The 21793-nt window shown below is 32.9% G+C and overlaps 1 protein-coding gene and 1 long non-coding RNA gene across 2 annotated transcripts in view; one reads left to right on the top strand and one right to left on the bottom strand.

The window, feature by feature from the left end:
• The window catches only part of LOC139490895 (transient receptor potential cation channel subfamily M member-like 2), a 69792-nt gene that overhangs the window by 11709 nt on the left and 36290 nt on the right, over window positions 1-21793 (bottom strand). Inside the window, exons 17-30 of the mRNA XM_071278029.1 lie at window positions 21540-21668; window positions 19106-19249; window positions 16953-17186; window positions 14602-14776; window positions 13818-13874; window positions 12973-13011; window positions 10239-10359; window positions 8879-9083; window positions 8192-8337; window positions 7477-7735; window positions 7001-7095; window positions 5433-5642; window positions 3961-4177; window positions 3514-3633 (exon numbers count right to left, since the gene is read on the bottom strand). Coding sequence (XP_071134130.1) covers window positions 3514-3633; window positions 3961-4177; window positions 5433-5642; window positions 7001-7095; window positions 7477-7735; window positions 8192-8337; window positions 8879-9083; window positions 10239-10359; window positions 12973-13011; window positions 13818-13874; window positions 14602-14776; window positions 16953-17186; window positions 19106-19249; window positions 21540-21668 — 2151 coding nt within the window. The remainder of the gene's footprint in view (window positions 1-3513; window positions 3634-3960; window positions 4178-5432; window positions 5643-7000; window positions 7096-7476; window positions 7736-8191; window positions 8338-8878; window positions 9084-10238; window positions 10360-12972; window positions 13012-13817; window positions 13875-14601; window positions 14777-16952; window positions 17187-19105; window positions 19250-21539; window positions 21669-21793) is intronic.
• Window positions 18047-18865, top strand: LOC139490896 (uncharacterized). The gene is made up of 2 exons (XR_011656433.1): window positions 18047-18079; window positions 18432-18865. It is a non-coding gene; the product is annotated as an uncharacterized lncRNA (long non-coding RNA).

Here is a 21793-nt window from a genome sequence, read left to right as displayed (position 1 = left end):
CAATTTCAGAATGGAGATTCAAATCTTCGCTGATGGTGATTTTAATGATGAGGATTTAGAAAACAGGATTGAATTTTTCTACACACCAATAACTATGCAGTGTCCTATTGATGGCTGTAACGCCGGTCGATTTGGGTCAAAAGCTAAATATCAAAGACACTGGGACGAGAAGCATTTATATTTAACAATCAGTTACAGTTGCCCAGAGAGATTGTGCAAGTCAGTATGTAGAAGGAAAGCTGATATGAAGCAGCACCTCAAAAAAATTCATGACATTGAAAATGTACTTAAACTAGAAACGCAATTAACCACATGTAAAAAAGAGGTCAGAGAAAATAAAGGATTTGTTGATCCTGGTGTTTTTATTTTCCGTGGCTGGACCAAATTAGCAACAACAACAACCTCTACCACATCATTGACAAATACTGTTACCACTATGGGTAACACCAACACACCATCTATCACCAGCACACCATCTATCACCAGTACACCATCTCCATCACTACACCATCTATCACTACTTCACCATCTTTTGTCGTAAATCTTCCATCAAAATTTCCAGAAACACCAAGAAGACCGCCATTACTTCCACTACCAGACCTTCCAATATTTCCTGATAGAACCCCATTTTCCTTAACATCAAGAATTTCTCTTGCAGAGTATAGAAACAGAAGCCAGCTGGAAACAGAAAATGCCCATTTTGGGCATCCTACAAACAACCACTCTGGTTGTACTACATCAACAATTCCAAATAATGAAAACCTGATCACAACAGAGCAAAACAACCAATCTGGTTGTAAGACCACAACCAGTGAAACTCAAACCTCAATTACAGATCTGCCTCCGTTGATACTGCCACTAATACCAGAGACCCGCCCAGAAGTAGAATCACTCCTAAGATGGCTGTGCAACTCTATGGATGCTATTGGACGGTTGCGTGAGTCAGCGAAACACAAGTTGGAGGATATAAAGGAATCAGGAAGCAGACAACAAGACAGAGACAGTAGAAGGAAGCTCGAAGCAGAAAACCGAGAACTCAGGAGACAGATAGCCGAAAATAAATGGAGAGATGAACTATTCAGGGACATTGCCAAACAATAGACGTTGAACTTTATATTTAATATTGTGATGTTACTCTATATTTATTATATTTATTGTTGCATAATTTTATTTAAATAACTTAATCTATTTCATTTGTATTTCAGGTTGAACATTGTTATATAAATATATTTAATTGTTGTTATTATTGAATATTTTATTACTTGTTGATCTATATTAAATTATATAGGCCCTAGTAGGCTGAATTTTCATTACATATTGATTGTGCTAACTATAACTTTATTTCAGATAGTCTTTGAACAATCCTTACCAAACTAGTAACATTATACATAATGTTAATCACTTGTGTAAATTTTAAAAAACTGTTTTTAACTTATATATTTTAGGTTATATTCTTGCCACTTTGGACTAATGTGTTTCGGCACATTAGGTCTTAAGAGGGAGGGAGTGTGACGGTAGTCACTTTACTGTTAGTCCTTAAATATTTCAGGGGTTTGGTTAACTTTCTTTTCTTTTATTCTATCTCCGTTTTATTAATTACTCTTGTAGATCCGGCCATTTTGTTTTCCCCCGCCGGGCCACTTCCGGTGTCCCGGTAGCCCGGCCAGGCCTATGACGTCATTTTGGGGATAGAAATACGTAAGCTCTAGGGTTTGGGGGAGTGCACTTTTGGGATTTGAACGCTAGTAAATAGTTGACTTTATTATATTCTACATTTTATCTAAAACAATATATCTTACTAACCAGGTAAGGACTCAACCGTAAACTTGACCATTCGTATTCTAAGTATTTATATCTTATTGAAATGTATAGTAAATGTGAACTACAAAATACATGCATGTAAAAAGCACGTAATAAAACATATATAGACTTTAATAATCGTCAGTTTATTAGAGAACCTGGGAAAACATTACACTAATCTGTTACACATATCATAACTGTTTGTTTTGCTCACAAATTGTTGTCAATACAGTGAAATTTTATGTGACTGTCATACAAGCTAGCTATAGAACCAGGTTTAATCCACAATTTAATTTTCCAGATAAGGAAAAACCTGTACCCAGTCAAGAATATGACAGTTGAGGGTTGCTGCTCACAAGGAAGCTATTCAACCAAGAGTTCTAAATGGTGAAGTTGAGATCATCCCTTTGTAAATTTTACGGACGCCATCACAAGTTGGTGGTCAGTTATGGTATAACTGTTTCACAGTAGATATACGATATGTTCCTTACGTCGTAACTACAATCCCCTTCACTTTCATGAATGGACCTACCAAGTTAGACTATTTACTGGATTTGTTATAACATGAGCACAAATAGAATTTACCTGTATTAAGTCCTCTTGGTCTAAGTTGAACTACAAATAGAATTTATCTGTATTAAGTCCCCTTGGTCTAAGTTGAACTACAAATACAATTTACCTGTATTAAGTCCTCTTGGTCTAAGTTCAACTACAAATACAATTTACCTGTATTAAGTCCTCTTGGTCTAAGTTGAACTACAAATACAATTTACCTGTATTAAGTCCTCTTGGTCTAAGTTGAACTACAAATACAATTTACCTGTATTAAGTCCTCTTGGTCTAAGTTGAACTACAAATACAATTTACCTGTATTAAGTCCCCTTGGTCTAAGTTGAACTACAAATACAATTTACCTGTATTAAGTCCTCTTGGTCTAAGTTGAACTATAAATACAATTTACCTGTATTAAGTCCTCTTGGTCTAAGTTGAACTACAAATACAATTTACCTGTATTAAGTCCTCTTGGTCTAAGTTGAACTACAAATACAATTTACCTGTATTAAGTCCTCTTGGTCTAAGTTGAACTACAAATACAATTTACCTGTATTAAGTCCTCTTGGTCTAAGTTGAACTACAAATACAATTTACCTGTATTTAGTCCCCTTGGTCTAAGTTGAACTACAAATACAATTTACCTGTATTAAGTCCTCTTGGTCTAAGTTGAACTACAAATACAATTTACCTGTATTAAGTCCTCTTGGTCTAAGTTGAACTACAAATACAATTTACCTGTATTAGGTCCCCTTGGTCTAAGTTGAACTACAAATATGATTTATCTGTATTAAGTCCCCTTGGTCTAAGTTGAACTACAAATACAATTTACCTGTATTAAGTCCCCTTGGTCTAAGTTGAACTACAAATACAATTTACCTGTATTAAGTCCCCTTGGTCTAAGTTGAACTACAAATACAATTTACCTGTATTAAGTCCTCTTGGTCTAAGTTGAACTACAAATACAATTTACCTGTATTAAGTCCCCTTGGTCTAAGTTGAACTACAAATACAATTTACCTGTATTAAGTCCTCTTGGTCTAAGTTGAACTACAAATACAATTTACCTGTATTAAGTCCCCTTGGTCTAAGTTGAACTACAAATACAATTTACCTGTATTAAGTCCTCTTGGTCTAAGTTGAACTACAAATACAATTTACCTGTATTAAGTCCCCTTGGTCTAAGTTAGCTTTACCCTGGCCATCAGGTTCATCTAATACATCTCTTTTAAAGGCTTGGATCAAAGTGCTGTACCGTGATACAAGACCATGAAGATATTCCTTAAAAAAATAATTTAGTCAGGATGTCAAATTTGTCCAAATCAATAAACAATGGCAACTACAGTTCTTTTGAATCAAATATCACTTAAATATTCCAATACTTGGTTCCTAAATGATTATTTTTGAAGAAATAATTATCAAACTGTTTTTAGCCATTTAAAACAGAAAACTAAGCATTTAAACTGTAAATCTGTAAGTTAACAAATTGAAGTACATTAAGTATTGGTGATCATCTAATTCTGAAATGAAACAAACAAAACAATCATGTAACATGAATATTAAAGTTGTAGATGTCATTAACATATTAAACAACGAACACAAGATTACCCCTGGTAAACCAAAGCTAGTTTCGTCTCCATCATCACTCTTTTTCACTGCAATAAATTCCATTACTTTCTTTCCTTCAACATACAGAAAACCTGGTGCTTGTCCGTCTGCACTGTCTGTTCTTCTCCATCTTGTACACACAGCTAAAATTTGATGATTGGGTCCCCATTGCCACAATGCCCCTCTACCTATTAGGCCAGTCCTACCCATCGGATTCCTGGGAGAAAAACAAGATTTTCAAACTTAAAGAAAAAGTGCATCTTTTGAATGAAACCCTTTTATATCTGTGATATGCAAAGAAATATCATATTTAAAAGTTTTACAACAATACTACAATTCAGCAAAATTACATTAATTTATTCAATCATTTAAATTGTTGTTGAGGCAAGAGACCATGCTAACACTTATTAAATATTACAGTTATTAACTTGTATGTCATTCGGTCTCTAATGGAGATCAGTCTCATTATGCCACATCTACTGGTATTGATTTTTAAAAATTTTCTTCATCTCATAACTTTCATTATGGAAAACTAGAGGCTCTCAAGAGCCTGTGTCGCTCACCTTGGTCTATGTGCATATTAAACAATGGACACAGATAAATTGATGACAATTGTGTTTTGGTGATCATGATGTGTTTGTAGATCTTACTTTACTGGACATTCTTCTTGCTACAATTATCTCTATCTATAATGAACTTGGCCCAGTAATAACAGTGGAAAATATATTCTAAAATTTACAAAAATTTACAAAAAATTATGAAAATTGTTAAAAAATGACTATAAAGGGAAATAACACCATAAGGGGTAAACTGACAATTTTGGCCATGTTTGACTTATTTGTAGATCTTACTTTGCTGAACATTATTGCTGTTTACAGTTTATCTCTATCTATAATAATATTCAAGATAATAACCAAAAACTGCAAAATTTCCTTAAAATTACCATTTTAGGGGCAGCAACCCAACAACAGGTTGTCTGTTTTGTCTGAAAATTTCAGGGCAGATAGATCTTGACCTGATAAACAATTTTACCCCCAAGTCAGATTTGCTCTAAATGTTTTTGAGTTATAAGCCAAAAACTGCATTTTACCCCTATGTTTTATTTTTAGCCATGGTGGCCATCTTGGTTGGTTGGCCAGGTTTTTTTTTAAAACTACATACCTCAATGATGATTGTGGCTAAGTTTGGTTTAATTTGGCCCAGTAGTTTCAGAAGAGAAGATTTTTGTAAAAGTTAACGCTACGGAGGACGATGGACGCAAAGTGATGAGAAAAGCTTACTTGGTCCTTCGGGCCAGGTGAGCTAAAAACGAGTGGGTCAATCTTACATCTACACATCTAATATCCATCATAATCCGTGACCTCCTATACTTATATATTACTGACAGAGGAAGACAGAGTGGGTCAATCTTACATCTACACATCTCATTATCCATCATAATCTGTGATCTCCTATATCTATATATTACTTACAGAGGAAGACCGAGTGGGTCAATCTTATATCTACACATCTCATTATCCATCATAATCCACGACCTCCTATCAAACATCCTCTTTCCTTTAACTCCAGGAACTTTCTGTGTTACGACTTTATTCCAAACCATATTGAGAACTGGCAAGCGAGGTAACACAGCTCTTTCTTCTTCTGTTAAAAGTTCTCTTTCATGCTGTTGCAATGTAATGCTTAAAACAAACAAAAAATGCTTCAACGATTATTTCAATTACTGTAAACCAGCTTATTTTCTTTAATGCTTTATTTTGCCTTTAGCTATTTCTAGTCAACTTTACAGTGATTTAATTTCCTGATTTTAAAAAGAACTTGATGTAGTTTAATTGGGAAAGATCAAAGTTTTATATATTAACCCTTTAACCCCCAATCCCGCCTGTAGGCGTGATGGCGACAACCATTCTTTGATGGCCTGTATGACCCTCCATACTTTTTTTGAACTGCCCCAGCTGAACTGTCGTGATAGCAGGGACTTCAACCAAGCAGTTCATGGTCCATCAACTCTTCTAAGATGTCTGTTCATGAAAATATGGCACTTTGAAAGCCGTTTAAGAGTTCAAAATCGGAAAAACATGAAAAGTAGCCAAAATCAGGTGGGGGTGGGCATCTTTTGATGGCCACTACGTAACTGGAAGTGACTGTTGGTAAAAACTATTATCATATATGCATGCATAGGTGGTATAGGAACACAACGAGGTATAATATGGCCAATAGGAATCTAGTCTGTAAAATCTAGGTCAACGTTTTGTCAAAAATCCATAAAAACGGACATTTAGGCAGACCGGACTTGACAATAATAATTCCCAAGCAAGACACTTAAGTCCAATATACTCCCAGCTAGCATGAATGGACTACTGTAACTATAGAGTAATACTTGAATGACAAAAAAACACAGTCGTATCAGTGTTCACCTCTCAAGGTCGTTTTAAAATCGGAAAATAGACGGAAAATTACCATTTTTCACTGGGGGTGGGTTCAAACCCACGAGAAAATATTCCACCTCCCACCCCACCCCCCAGCCATGCCATCCGCCCCCAAATCCCAATAAGTAGTTTAATAGATGAGCATCAGTTACAGCATCAGGAGTTTGCTCATTTGCATATAATTTGCATATGTTTGCAAATTTTCGAAAATGCCTGATTTTCCAAAAATGTCTTGGGGGCGAATGAGTTAACATAATTATTCTACTCACGAAAGACGTGAAAATAAAACAAGTGCAAAAAATTAATAAGTTTACAGTAGATGAATGATATGATGAAAGTTTCAACAAAGAAACTATGCACAACTGGGAGTAAAAAATTAAACATTAAAATCAAGAGACCAAAAATAAACATCTTGAAATAAGAAACATTTTTATCCTTTTAAAAACAAAAATATTTGTAACTTAAAGCAGTGGTTTATGAACTATGAATTTAACAAAAAGAATGAACATCTAAATTATTTTTACAAAAAAGATTTGCAATAATAATAAACATAAAAAAAATGATGATTCAATTTCTTTTTTACAAATAAACTGTAAAATTATTATACATACAATAAAATGTCTTCATCCACATAAATCCTCTCTTCATCAGGAAAGGCATCTGCTGGTTTAGTAAATGTTTTTGGGTCATAAACTAAACAGGTTTTCTGTAAAAAAAAACCAGATGAATGTTTGTTTTAATGCTCAAATGTAAAACTGATGTAAAAGTTAATGTTCCTACCTAAATCAGACCATTAGTTTTTTGTATAAATGTCTTTTTTTTTGCCTTTTAAAGCTGACTTTCTGTATTGGCTTTGCTCGTTGTTGAAAATTCTTTAAATTGACCCTAATTCAACAGCCAGATGTTAAAATAACTAAGAAACCAGATAAATGTTCCTTCTAATGCCATAGCCATTCCTAAATGCTATAAGACCTAAAACAGTGAATCCAAAACTGTTTTTGGAAGGAATAAAATTTGGACTTTAAACTATTTCAAAAAGTCTGCCATTTTGTACATCTCCAAGTGCCTAGTTATTCAAATATCTTACATTCCATGGGACATCCTTGTCTAGCACCTGGAACCTGGTTAAACTGGTACCTGGGTATGGTGAATGTCTAGCTGCCACATGGACCAGGCCTCCTTTATTTGTGGATATTCCTAAGACATCATTCTTGTCAAGTTTATGAGAGATACTCTCCAAGTACATTCTACTGGAGTGCATCATTCTGTCTAACTCCATGATTCTGTCTGTCATTTGACGCATTGTTTTCCTCTGGAATCTCATGTCATCTTGCAAATTTTGTAATCTGAAATTGAAAACATTTACTTCTTTTTATCTGTGATACTGCAGATTCATTTATATTTGGTTGGTACCACTTTTTGAGGATTATGCAAAACTCGCATGTTCATGGATATTTAATTTCTTGGTTTTGCAGAAGCCTGCATACAAGTCTATACAAACATTCAATTTCATGGTTCATCTGTGCCTATGAAATCCACAAAATTAGTATCCAACAAATACTTGAGGTAAAATCTGCAGATGTTTTTTATTCAAACATCCTTTTTAAATCTTTCCCATTATTTCTTTCATTTCTTTTAACATGAGGGGCAGTATATTGTGCGACTTTGTACACAACTATATTATATCAACTTTTTATCATGTGCGCATTTTTGTTCTAAATGGATTTTGTATTGTATACTATTTATATTTATATTAGTCATTTATAAAATAATGGTGTATTTACATCTACAAATAAACTTACATTTGAGCCTGCATTTTTTGGATAGACTCGACTTCCGTCTGTTCTTCCTGGGCACTCACATATTCATGTGAACATTTCTTCCAGTAGTTATAATCCTCGGATCTTTTTAACTTCTGAACTGTATGACTCAAATTCATCTTTTTCTTCTGTTGAAGACAAAGGTCAAATATTCCATGTATTCAGTATTTAAACTTAATCTATACAGAATAAGGTTTAGACAGTGAATCACATATCATTTTCAGTTGTGTATAATAGGCAATTTTTTAATTAAGGAAAGATTTTTGAGAAGTTGGGGGGGGGGGGGGTATAATGCATGTCTACATTGTTCTATAAGTCAATTGTTTGGTTAGAATTTGGACCAAGATGAAACCAGATGAGTTCATGAGTAATATATCTTATAGAATGTTTTACATGTTCTTTTAACAATTTGTAATTTCTTGATCTGACAAGCAATGTACTTTATGCAAATGAAATACATAAAAAAACCTTCAGTTATTACTTTTTTTGTACTTTTTTTTTTAAGTAAATAAGTCCTACCTTTTTCTGCACTGAATTTTGATTTGCTTATGTCCAAATTAGAGATAAGAAGGCTTCTGATAATGGCCAATGACATATAAACAATATACTATGAGCAACATAAAAATAATTCAAAATCATTTTACTATTACTTGTTCTTTAAATAGTTACCTGTGTTGTACAGGTACAAAAGCTGATGCAACTTTGTCTACATGAAGACAGCCTTCTGTGTATGTACTGAATGAGAATGTATATATAGTTAATGACTGTTAAAGGAGCTGGAAAACACAGCCTTTCCTCAAAGTCCATGATTAACAAATAACGCTGGAACTTCCAGATAGCTGCTGCCTCTTTATCTACTTTCCCAATAGTTAATCTATCAAGGACAAAAAACATATTCTTTATTGATGAAATAAATCCTTACTGCAATAAATATACAATATGACTGAAAGACTGGAATAAAAAGTGTTTGTTATGAAAGATTTTAATATAATTACAAAAAGAAGATCACTCACTGACTTGTTATACTTTTGCTGATTAATTATATCCAGCTCAATGTTTTTGACTTTATTATGCATTTAAAGATACAATTTTTTGGCAAACAGAAAGTAGAATATTAGAGTTACAACTAATCTAGCACAGTATGGTATAACTCGTTGAAGGTTGGTGACATCTATCAAAGACCAATGACTTGTAGTAAGTAAGAAATATGTGACAGAAAAGTGTAACAGACAGATGAAGGTATAAATCAAACGAATGCTAGTGGTCATCTTAAACTCACAGTGTGTAGAGAGTTTTTGCTCAGTGTTGAAGGCCTTAAAGTGTGACTTTAAATTGAAGAACAGCAATAAAAGTGAAGTTTCTTTGGTTTTTGTGGGTTTTTTCTGTACATGTACTGAACTACTGAATAAGTATCATGGATTGATAACCCATATCTATTCTTTTCTATTCTATAAAACTATTAACCCATATCTATTCTTTTCTATTCTATAAAACTATTAACCCATATCTATTCTTTTCTATTCTATAAAACTATTAACCCATATCTATTCTTTTCTATTCTATAAAACTATTATAACTACTACCTTTTGGAACAGAGGTATAATAAGTTGTGAAAATGAATACCAGTACTTAACTAAACATCATTTGCAAATTACAGTTTCCTACACTTAACAGTTTTCATGAAAACTAACCTTTACACTATTGGGTACGAAACTAGATACTTTTGAAACAGAGACTATCTATTCTACTATTTGCCTTCAAAAAATGTTTTATTGTAGGAATAAAGAAATGTGTGAAGAAATGACAGAGGTTTCTAACCTTCACCTTTCATTTCCATGGGGTAATAATGATATAAATGATGCCACAATTTGTTTGATGAATATGCCTACAGAGGCAATTATTTACAATATCTTAGACATAAAAATAAAAGATATGTTTAATGAAATGTGCAAGCAAGATAAAATGATAAAAAATCTATGACCAAAACATTTTTTCATGTCATTTTTCAAATATATATTTTTCAACTTACGAGAACATGGCAAAGAGTAAAGTAACCAGCACTAATTTACAGATGAGTAGATATTGTATTGTGATAACATAACCACTCAGACTGGACATTGGACACTTCTGAAGATTGGCAACATCTGGCTCTAAAAAACAGAACACAGATGATTAATTGATTGTTGGTTGCTTTCCGCCGCATTAGCACAAAAAGGCTATATCGCGGCAAGAGCCAATTCGAATATTTTTACAATTTAAAGCATATTTTTAAAATAAGACAAAAAGTCCTTCAATATACTAAAATTCTAGACTAAAGCAAATTGATTATTCACAAATAAAAATCAACAGTAAGATAACGTGATAAAAATTAAAAACGATTTAAATATATTAACATTTTCGTTGACCAAACTAGCTAAGGACATTTTTACCACATGGTAGATTGTGTTTTGTCATAATGTCGTCTAATCTTTTAATTACCAAACGTGACTTATTCCCGATTGTGACTGTTTTGCCGAGTGTGAACTCGCATTACTATAAGACGTGGTACGGTACTTATCCATCCCAAATTCATGTATTTAGTTTAAATGTTTAATGTTATATTTGTAATTCTCATCGGATTTTGTCAAATGTGTTGACGTCTTTTCTATTATATTTATGTGTTATGGTAAAGAAAATTAATCACCGCCTTCATTTATCAGATTTGATTTCGTTCAAAGTAATCAGTACGATATTTTACGTTTGAACAAACCGGACATAGTTTTATAATATAGTTAATTGCTACCTCAGTTTTATATTAATAAGAATTAAAATGTGCTTTGTTATTAAATGCAATATCAGTATTTAGTTCAAATATATAATCTTAAATTAATCCTAATTCTATCTTATTCATTCTTATGTGACGTCATTTTTCATTTTTCGATGCTCTGTTTTACTAATTCAAATGACGTCATTTTTTCGTCATTTTTCAGTTTCAAATAGGACGTCACTTGGCGTAGAGGTTTAAATGTATTCGGATGTGTCTACTTTTGTGTTTCAAATGTCTGGTTATGTAAATGTATTTCAGTTGTTTCCTGTAATTAGTTAATACTTCAGCTTTATCATGTACATCTTTTGAATATTCATTTTATTAAATTTACTGTTTGCTAAAGTATAAATTACTCTAAATTATAGGGATTTTCTGGTAACTTAACAGAAAACCCTTGCCGTTTTTGGCACAACCTTTTTGATCTTTTGGTCCTCGATGCTGTTCAACTTTGTACTCGTTTCGGCTTTCAAACTTTTGTATCTGTGCGTCACACATAGGTCTTGTGTGGACAAAATACACTTCTGGCGTATTAACATTTTGAACTTGTTGCCTTTTGTTGGCTGTTGTTCGTGTGATTCTTTGTCAATTGTGTTCTCCAATTTATTTATATTGTAGTCCTGTGTTGTCATTTTGATGTTATATTTCACATGGCCATAAAAGTGCGAGGTTTGGCATGCCACAAAACCAGGTTCAACCCACCATTTTTTCCTTTAAAAATGCCCTGTACCAAGTCAGGAATATGGTCATTCTTATATTATAGTTCGTTTCTGTGTGTATTACATTATAACGTTGTGTCGTTTGTTTTCTCTTATTTTTGAGTGTAAATTCACATTGCGATAAGACGTGTCACGGTACTTGTCTATCCTAAATTCATGTATTTGGTTTTGATGTTATATATATTATTCTCGTGGGATTTTGTCTATGTGTGTTACATTTTAGTGTTATGTCGTTGTTCTCCTCTTATATTTAATGCGTTTCCCTCGGTTTTAGTTTGTTATCCCGATTTTGTTTTTTGTCCATGGATTTATGAGTTTTGAACAGCGGTATACTACTGTTGCCTTTATTTATATTCTATAATAAATTCCAATTTCTTTTAAAAACACAAAACACAGAACATATCATTAAAATTAAAGGCAAACTGAACAAAAAGTAGAAATTTAATAGAAGCACCACATTTTTACATAAGAAAAAAGGAGATTTTTCTGAACTTGTAGTAAAGAAAACATATTTATCAGTCCAGTCGTTAATAGATTTTTACATTGTGACATACTAAGTGTACAGGAAAGTGTTTGAATTTGTGAAGTCTATGAAAATGTAAAGTCTGCATATAATTTATCAAACTTCAATCTATAATTACTTTGGATTCAAATTAATTTGTGGGATACCATTTTTTGTGGAATTTGATATAGGTGAACCACAAATTAAAATGTTAAACAAAATTCAAATTTTCTATGAAAAAATCAAATATCCACGAAAGTGCAATATCCACCAAAGAACAATTTTTCCTTAATTAATCCATAACAAGAGCTGTCAAAATGACAGTAAACTGGATTCTTTAACATTTATTTGTGTTCTGGCATTTATCAATATTACAAGGACCAAAACTCCTAATAGGAAATTTTAAAAGGCTTGGTTGAACGGTTCATGAGTAAATGCACGGACACAACATTTTTTAAACTTTCAAGAACCGTAACTCCTGAACGGTAAAAGTCAAAATCGTCATTATTGAACTTGACCTCCATTTTGTTGTCAGTAACAACATATTAAAATTTTAAAAGGTTTGGTTGAACGCTTCACGCCCGCCCGCCATACATCCCCAAATCAATAACCGACATTTTTGACACAAAAATCCGGTTAAAAATGTGTATCCACAAAAAAAAATGATCCTACAGTAACTGCCTCCTTAACACAGAGCTTTGACATTAGGGACTTCAGACAGTTTTTTACAAATACCTACCAGGTTTATACATGTGAGAGCCTGCTGACTGGAATGGATCTGAAATAAAAATAAAAGAACTAATGAAGAATGGTATTATGAAATAAATAATACAAAAATATACTACAAAATGTGCTATTTCAAAACTATATATTGCTTATCACCAACAGGATCATCATACTTAAGTTTAACAATTGAATCTGTATGGCAAGTCCTACATATATATGGCACAAACTCTATCACTGACCATGGAAACTACTGATTCAGTGGCTAATAGAAATAGCATTTTGAAACATTTGTTTGCTTAAAAAATATTGCCAAATGTAAGTCAAAGTGATACACAGTGACACAATGCAGACTTGATCAACCTTTGTTATTCAAACATGTTTTAAAGGTTAACTGATTATTATCCTTTGAAAAGTTTATGAACACTAAACCTGTGTAATTTCTTTACATTTTATCATAGTTTGACCACATAATTTGCTACCGTTCCTGAGATTTTAAAAATAAAATTACCAAATTTTGAAAGTGTTTTAAAATAACATGAAGGTGAAGTAATCCTTTACAAACTCCCAATGCACAATTCACTCTTTTCCTCCAAATAATTCAAAACAAAGCTAGGCTCTTAATCAATATTTAACAGCTTGATAATCCATGTTTTAATTGCTCAGCTTGTACCTTTATAAAGAATGTTCCTTATATCATAGACATTTTTCAGACATGCAGTCTCTTACAGAGTTAATTTCAAAAGGATGTTTAATGTAACATATTTTAAGAAATAACAAAACATCTAGACCAATAAGCCTTGTTCATTGATACCATTTATAAATATTGTCATTTACTCTTACAAAACTAAAAAACCTTACTGTTTACACAATAGGATGATGTTAAGTTGTCATACTTTGGAGTGCAGTCATCATAACCTAAAACAGAAAACCATTAGTCAACAGTTTTTAATAAAAAGGCAAGTTAATTACAGTTCTATCATATCAATATCATACAGTTTTGAGCTTTTCAGCCACCTCTAGATACTGATTTTTTGTATCATTGGGTTGTTGTCTGATTAAATAAACTCATCATAGATACCAGGACTAAATTTTGTATATACGCCAGACGCGCGTTTCGTCTACAAAAGACTCATCAGTGACGCTCGAATCCAAAAAAGTTAAAAAGGCCAAATAAAGTACAAAGTTGAAGAGCATTGAGGACCAAAATTTCTAACAGTTTTGCCAAATCCTGCTAAGGTAATCTATGCCTGAGGTAGAAAAGCCTTAGTATTTCAAAAATTTTAATATACACTTCACATACTTTTAGATATATGTATAGCCAAATGTGCTGATAAAGCAGGGACAGTGTAATGAATAAATTGATATATTAGAAAAGAAGGGATATGTTGTCATAAACCTTTAAGAAAATTGCTGCAAAAATCACCAATGCCTTTACACTCATGTATTAATGCACTAAAACCAAATACCTGATAATCTGTCACATTTGAACTACTGTCCTCATGTTACTATAGTTTTCGTTTTTTAGGCATCATACAGTTTTTCTCTTTGATATGTCAACCTTTACAGGAATGTCTGTAACTTGAAGTTATGAGGACCAAATACAAAAATAAGGTGTATAAACACAATACATAATATAACATACCACTTAGATCATCAATCTGTGTGAGAAACATAGCAAACAATGGTCTTGTAAATACTCGTCTGAATAACTCTTTTCCCAGTGGATAGTTAGGATACAGAATAGCCTGAATTGTGACACCACCTGATATCATGAAGATCAAAAACATTCTGATGAAGGAAACAAAATCAACACTAACCTGAAAGACAAATTGTTATTGATGCTCTTACTGCCAGTGGATAACCATGACTGTCTTATGACTGAAATACCTTATATTGCAGAGTATTAAAACAAATGTTATTGCATTTAATGTCAGATCCAGTTCTATTATAAAATTACAGAAAGCACATTTTCTTATAATTATGTCATCCCTTTGAAAAAGGGGGGATATATTGTTATTCTACGAATTTTTTCTTCCACACTTTTTGTCCAGCCGATTTCTCGGAGATGCCTTGACATATATTTATAAAACTGCACCATAATGACAATCCCCATGTGCAAAGTTGCAGTAAGCATGGAATGGTTCAAGATGGCCGCCGTTTCCATGGAAACGGCAAAAATGTAAAAAACCAAAAAAATGGTCCAAATTTAATGAAACTTTCAGAACTAATAACTCATCGTTAGAAGGCGTGACATCCATCTTAAGAACTTTTAAAATGGCTACCGTTGTCATGGAAACGGTCCAAACGTGAAAAAAACGAAAATAAATCCTTAATTAATTCATAGAAAATAAACCGCTACAGATACGGCAAAAAAAACCGTAAGTAGAAAACAGCAGTATAAACTGTAGAATTCATTGCCGTTGGCATTTTTAAGATAGCTGCTGTTACCATGGAGATAACGCTAAAAGTGCACATTGGACCCATATGGTAAAAAACGTCAAAGTAACATTTTCGTACAAATTTTAAGCTCATTCCCGTTTAAATGCTATTGTATTGTCATCTGTCTTCGAAATTTTCAAAAAATGGCCGCCGTTGCCATGGAAACAGCCTTAAAAAAAAAAAAAAAAAAAAAAAAAAAAAAACTCGAAAATTTGAGACAAAATTCTGTGATGAAGACTATGTGCAAAACATCTTCTAGAATATGCTAGAAGAAAACGAATATATAATTTAACGTGCTTCTTTCTATTCTATACAAAAATCGTGCTCTGAAGAGAAAATCGCCACTGAGAGAGAGAGAGAGAGAGAGAGAGAGAGAGAAACATGAAGAGTACACATAATTGACATTTCTGCACTTGCATTAAAGTACACATCCGTTAATCGAACACCTGCAAAAATATACACATTAGCTGAAATCAATCGATAAGCGTGTAATTAAATTGTACAAGATAAAATACTTGTATCGTGTGATACGCGAGATATTGAAGAATAAAATGAACAGTTAGTATGCCGCTCCGTCAATATATACACATGTTGTCTGTCCAAGGTCCCCTCTAAAAAGAATAGTAATGTACTAACTCCACGATAATATACTTCAGTATCACGTGACAGCACCTTTCTTCCTCAAGCGTGTGTCTAATTTAAGATTTTAAAGAGTTCCCCAACTATAAATAGACATCACTCTTAGTCTACGAGAAGAGAAAAAAAGGGGGGGGGGGTCAAAGGCATGTATACTAGACGTGCCATGTGACTTTGATACACTCAAACTGGTTGCTGCTACTGTGACAATGTCAAGAACGGGGTGACATCCTCCGCTATTGCTTGCAATGGCAAATCTAGTTAATTTTCCTTTTATGTCAATATTTTCTCATGTCAAAATTGTTTTAGTTGGCTATAAAAATATGTGAGTTAAGAAATAATTCTTTCTAGTCATGAACTCTATGCTCATTTTAACATGGGTAGTCATTGCATTTGTCAATATTTTTACACTGAGCGTTAGCAAGGTTTAAAATGTTGATAAATATAATGTCTACTACTTAGAAAAGAAGATGAGGCCCACACTTCATACTTACCATTCTGTTAATCCTGACCAACATAGGTCCAAGAGTTGGACTAATAGGTAAGTATATATGTGGCAGTCTGTAGAAAAAGAAGATGAGGCCCACACTTAGTACTTACCATTCTGTTAATCCTGACCAACATAGGTCAAAGAGTTGGACTAATAGGTAAGTATACATGTGGCAGTTTGTAGAAAAAGAAGATGAGGCCCACACTTCATACTTACCATTCTGTTAATCCTGACCAACATAGGTCCAAGAGTTGGACTAATAGGTAAGTATACATGTGGCAGTTTGTAGAAAAAGAAGATCAGGCCCACGCTTAGTACTTACCATTCTGTTAATCCTGACCAACATGGGTCCAAGAGTTGGACTAATAGGTATGTATATATGTGGCAGTCTGTAGAAAAAGAAGATGAGGCTCACACTTAGTACTTACCATTCTATTAATTCTGACCAACATAGGTCCAAGAGTTGGACTAATAGGTAAGTATATATGTGGCAGTCTGTAGAAAAAGAAGATGAGGCCCACACTAAGCACTGTCTTGGTAATGTATATATCTGAGAAGTTGATCCAGGATGGCACAATACGTAAACACAGATACATTATCAGGAATATTATCATCACTGTCATTTCAAAGAAATTGTACAACAAAGACATCCCTCTATGTATCTGCAAAGAAGAAAAACAATGTAAATAGACATTATCAAGAAGGTATAATCTGCACATAAGAATAACTTTAAGATTTGAAATGTCATGCCTTTTGTTTTAATTGATTTTAATGTTTAAATATGGTCAACATAAATATTAAATTTATTTACACATCATTTGGCAAAACTTTTAGGAATTTTGGTCCTCAATGCTCTTCAACTTCATACTTTTTTTTGGTCTTTTTTTACTTTTTGGGATTAGAGTGTCACTGATGAGTCTTTTGTAGACGAAATGCGCTTCTGGCGTAAATACCAAATTTAATCCTGATAGAAATGATGAGAAACTTGCCAGTAATAGCTATCAATATATCAATTAATATAAACTAGTAGAGACATAGCCTTTCTAACCAAGCTCAGGAATATTTTGTGGTTTTGAAGAAAACTACCCCACAAAGCTGAGATGTCCATACCAAGACATTCTACTTCCAAGAAACAAAACATAAAAATCAAGCATCTAAACAGTTTCAAAATTGTTTCAACAACACCTTAGGTGATATCAAGCTCCCTGTCAAGAAATTTGTCTACCAAGAGTTATTTAAAAAAAAATTTAAAATAAATTCTGTTCATGTGAAACATCCCGCTACTAGGGTTTTACATACATGTCAAGTGACATGATATTCGCGTGTAATACACGCTTTTTCAACGGTTTACACGCGAGGATTTTGTCACATGACGTGTACACGCTGTTCGCCACTTTACACACAATTACACGCTTTTTCGTTCTTTTTATATTTTGGTCGTTAGTGATATCGCTATTCTCGGGTTTTTCCTTATTCGGCGATAAATACTGAAAAATTCAAAGTAATTGTTTAGCTGCCACATTTGTTTATTTTTCTATATGACAAACAGTAAAAGGTAAGTAGTTTGTGATTAGTTTTAACGATTTTGTGACTTTCTTTCAAATTCACTTTATAGGGGAAATGGGCAGAGAAAGAGGTCACTTTCAGGACCTGTGCCGTCGTCTAAAGTGCTGATTGTTAAGCCAAAACGATTTGTACGGCAAGATTCAAGATTTATAAATTATATTTTTGAGTTCGAGTTTAAATGATCAAGTGACAAGTAACGCATAATTTGTGCATTCTATGTTTCAATGATCAAAAAACAATACATGTGATAGGAGATATAAAATGTAGCTATTTGAATAAGCATTTAACATGTTTATCTAATGGAAATCAAATTTATAAAACATTTTCTTTTTCAATTTCAGTTTCAAATCTAGCCAAAACGGCAACAGATTTCTACGGGCCATGGGGATAAAAATATCACAGAACTGTTGGATCAGCTCTCATAGTACCAGCTTTCTTCTGATAAACTACTCAGTTTTAACCAGGCAATGGCAGAGATAATAGATGACATTTTACATTGCCAAAAAAAACCAACACTATGACATTCTTTCAAATCTTGATGAAGCTAATTCAGTCAAATATCAATTCCTACTGTGGGAGAACCTTTTCAATTATAAAGAAATTGACACTGAATTCTGATCAGAACTTGACTATGTTACATTTGTATTGTGTGCTGTTATTAAATAAATGCAACTAAACTTGAAACTGGCAGTTGTTTTGAATATGTGCCTAGTGGTGGTGCTTTAAAAGCAACATAACAGACCAGTGTTTAATACAATAAAAGTTCACAGTAGAATATATATTGTTTTTTATATTCACAACATTACCACATTCATATTAACAAGTCCGCATCTATGTCACACGTTTTCACACGCTTTTTGACATATCATGTCATGTCATGACATGATTTCCCATTGTCATAGGTTGACATGTATGGGGTTTTACATTTTATGACTTTAGAAATCGCCAACTACATGGAAACTGGTTAACACATTTATTGTCATAGTTGTAATTTGTCATATGTAATGATATTTACCTGATGTTTGACATATGTATGTCTTATGAGTTCTAACAAAATGATCACAGTCCACACCCACACAATAAGATCTAAATATAGATTACCACATGTTGGCCACAATACTGCCAGGCAGAATAGACCGAGATATATAAAATAAAACATCTGAAAAATAAAATCCTCACATTATAGTAATAATAACTGCACGGCATAATTTCTGAATTACTGTATACAATACATTGAGTAATGTGTATTATTGTCAATACTATTGGTTATTACTTGCATAAAATCTACTAGTGACTATTTTACGCATTTTAAAGTCCCATATGCATGATATGTAGGAGAATACAATTTTCAAACTTACAAAAAGTATATGGATCCTCAAACTACCTGTCCTAATTATATATAACACAAATAATAACAGTTATGCCAGGGGCGGATCCAGCCATTTTTAAAAGCGGGGAGGGGGGTTCCAACTATATTTCCCCATTTAAATGCATTGATTGTCAAATAAAAGGGGGGTTCCAACCACCCAGAACCCAACCCCCTCTTGATCCGCTAATTTATCCAAGCTGATGACCTCTTTATTTGTACAATAATAATGTCCTCATAAGAGATTATTCAGAAATATTGTCATGCCAAATTAAACTGTATATGAACTCTTTAACAGGTAATAAAATGTAGTGATTTCCTGCCATCTGATTAATAGAACAAACCCTGAAGATATGTGCAGTTTCTTTTGAATTTATAATTAACTTTAAATTCTGATTTTATTTTGTTTCTCAAAATCAAAAGCAGTGTAATTGATTACTAAGAAATTTGCATATTTAAGGTAGCACAATACAAAGATTTTTTTACTTCCAATCACTAACCTTTGAAATGCTGCAACTTTCTTATGAATGCATAGAAAATAATAACAGAGGTATACATAAATAGATAAAAGATTAATCTTTTAAATGAATGCAATATTTTTATTATGCAATCATTATGTAATCAGTTATTATGTAACTAGTGGCAAAATCTTGGTAAGTTCACTTGAATGAATTTAGCTCTATCATCTCTTTTACTATACAGAAAATTTTAACGAAATCTTAATCAACACATTATGGGCTTCAAAAGGGTGTCTCAGATTGTCTCTATGGTATTCCATTCTCTCATAAATCTCTAATTAGTGTAAACATCCTTACCACATAAAAGAAGATAATGTTTAATTAGGTGTAAAATTTGTTCTTTACATTCTATCTGAAATCTGAGACACTCTTTTGTAGACAATGGCCATAGGAACAACATATATTAAAATCTACCCTCTAGGGATACCTATGCAGAAGCTAATTTCATTTGAAAGTGGAAATTTGGTGAAAAATACTTTAGACACAGTTAACATTATAATATAATTGGTTACATAATTGTTGCATAATACTAACATTGCATTAATTTGAAAGAGTAATCTGTTAGCTATCCAAAACTACCACTTTTATAAATGTTCAAGCATTACTAAGAAAGTTACAGCATTTTAAAACTTGGGAGTTGGAGTTATAAAATCTTTGTATTGTGCTACCTTCATGACCTTAAGTCATTAAAATTTTAAAGTTTTGCAATGCTAAAATTGTTTCACCTGCTATGTATCTACCTGAGTAATCCAGAACTTTGTTATAGGTGCTGTCACCTGCTATGTATTTACCTGAGTAATCCAGAACTTTGTTATAGGTGCTGTCACCTGCTATGTATCTACCTGAGTAATCCAGAACTTTGTTATAGGTTTCACCTGCTATGTATCTACCTGAGTAATCCAGAACTTTGTTATAGGTTTCACCTGCTATGTATCTACCTGAGTAATCCAGAACTTTGTTATAGGTTTCACCTGCTATGTATCTACCTGAGTAATCCAGAACTTTGTTATAGGTTTCACCTGCTATGTATCTACCTGAGTAATCCAGAACTTTGTTATAGGTTTCACCTGCTATGTATCTACCTGAGTAATCCAGAACTTTGTTATAGGTTTCACCTGCTATGTATCTACCTGAGTAATCCAGAACTTTGTTATAGGTTTCACCTGCTATGTATCTACCTGAGTAATCCAGAACTTTGTTATAGGTTTCACCTGCTATGTATCTACCTGAGTAATCCAGAACTTTGTTATAGGTTTCACCTGCTATGTATCTACCTGAGTAATCCAGAACTTTGTTATAGGTGCTGTCACCTGCTATGTATCTACCTGAGTAATCCAGAACTTTGTTATAGGTTTCACCTGCTATGTATCTACCTGAGTAATCCAGAACTTTGTTATAGGTTTCACCTGCTATGTATCTACCTGAGTAATCCAGAACTTTGTTATAGGTTTCACCTGCTATGTATCTACCTGAGTAATCCAGAACTTTGTTATAGGTTTCACCTGCTATGTATCTACCTGAGTAATCCAGAACTTTGTTATAGGTTTCACCTGCTATGTATCTACCTGAGTAATCCAGAACTTGGTTATAGGTGCTGTCCACAACATCTGTATTTTTCTTGACACTGGGATTTTTTCCTGCCTTTTCTGTCTGAACAAATTTGGAAACTTTTTAACTGATTTCCTCCTTTGCAACTGAAATGCAAAACGGAAAGTTTCTAAATATTGTAAATTCAAAAATTATTGTGTGCATTTATTATTGTGATTTTGCCATTTTAGTCTAAAATGCAAATTTATTTTTTGTGATATTGATAAAAATA

Source organism: Mytilus edulis, chromosome 10 (genome assembly GCF_963676685.1).
Source record: "Mytilus edulis chromosome 10, xbMytEdul2.2, whole genome shotgun sequence".
In the NCBI taxonomy this organism is placed as follows: domain Eukaryota; kingdom Metazoa; phylum Mollusca; class Bivalvia; order Mytilida; family Mytilidae; genus Mytilus; species Mytilus edulis.
Note: the sequence above shows the minus strand (reverse complement) of the source record. Positions and strands in the feature narration are given on the sequence as shown.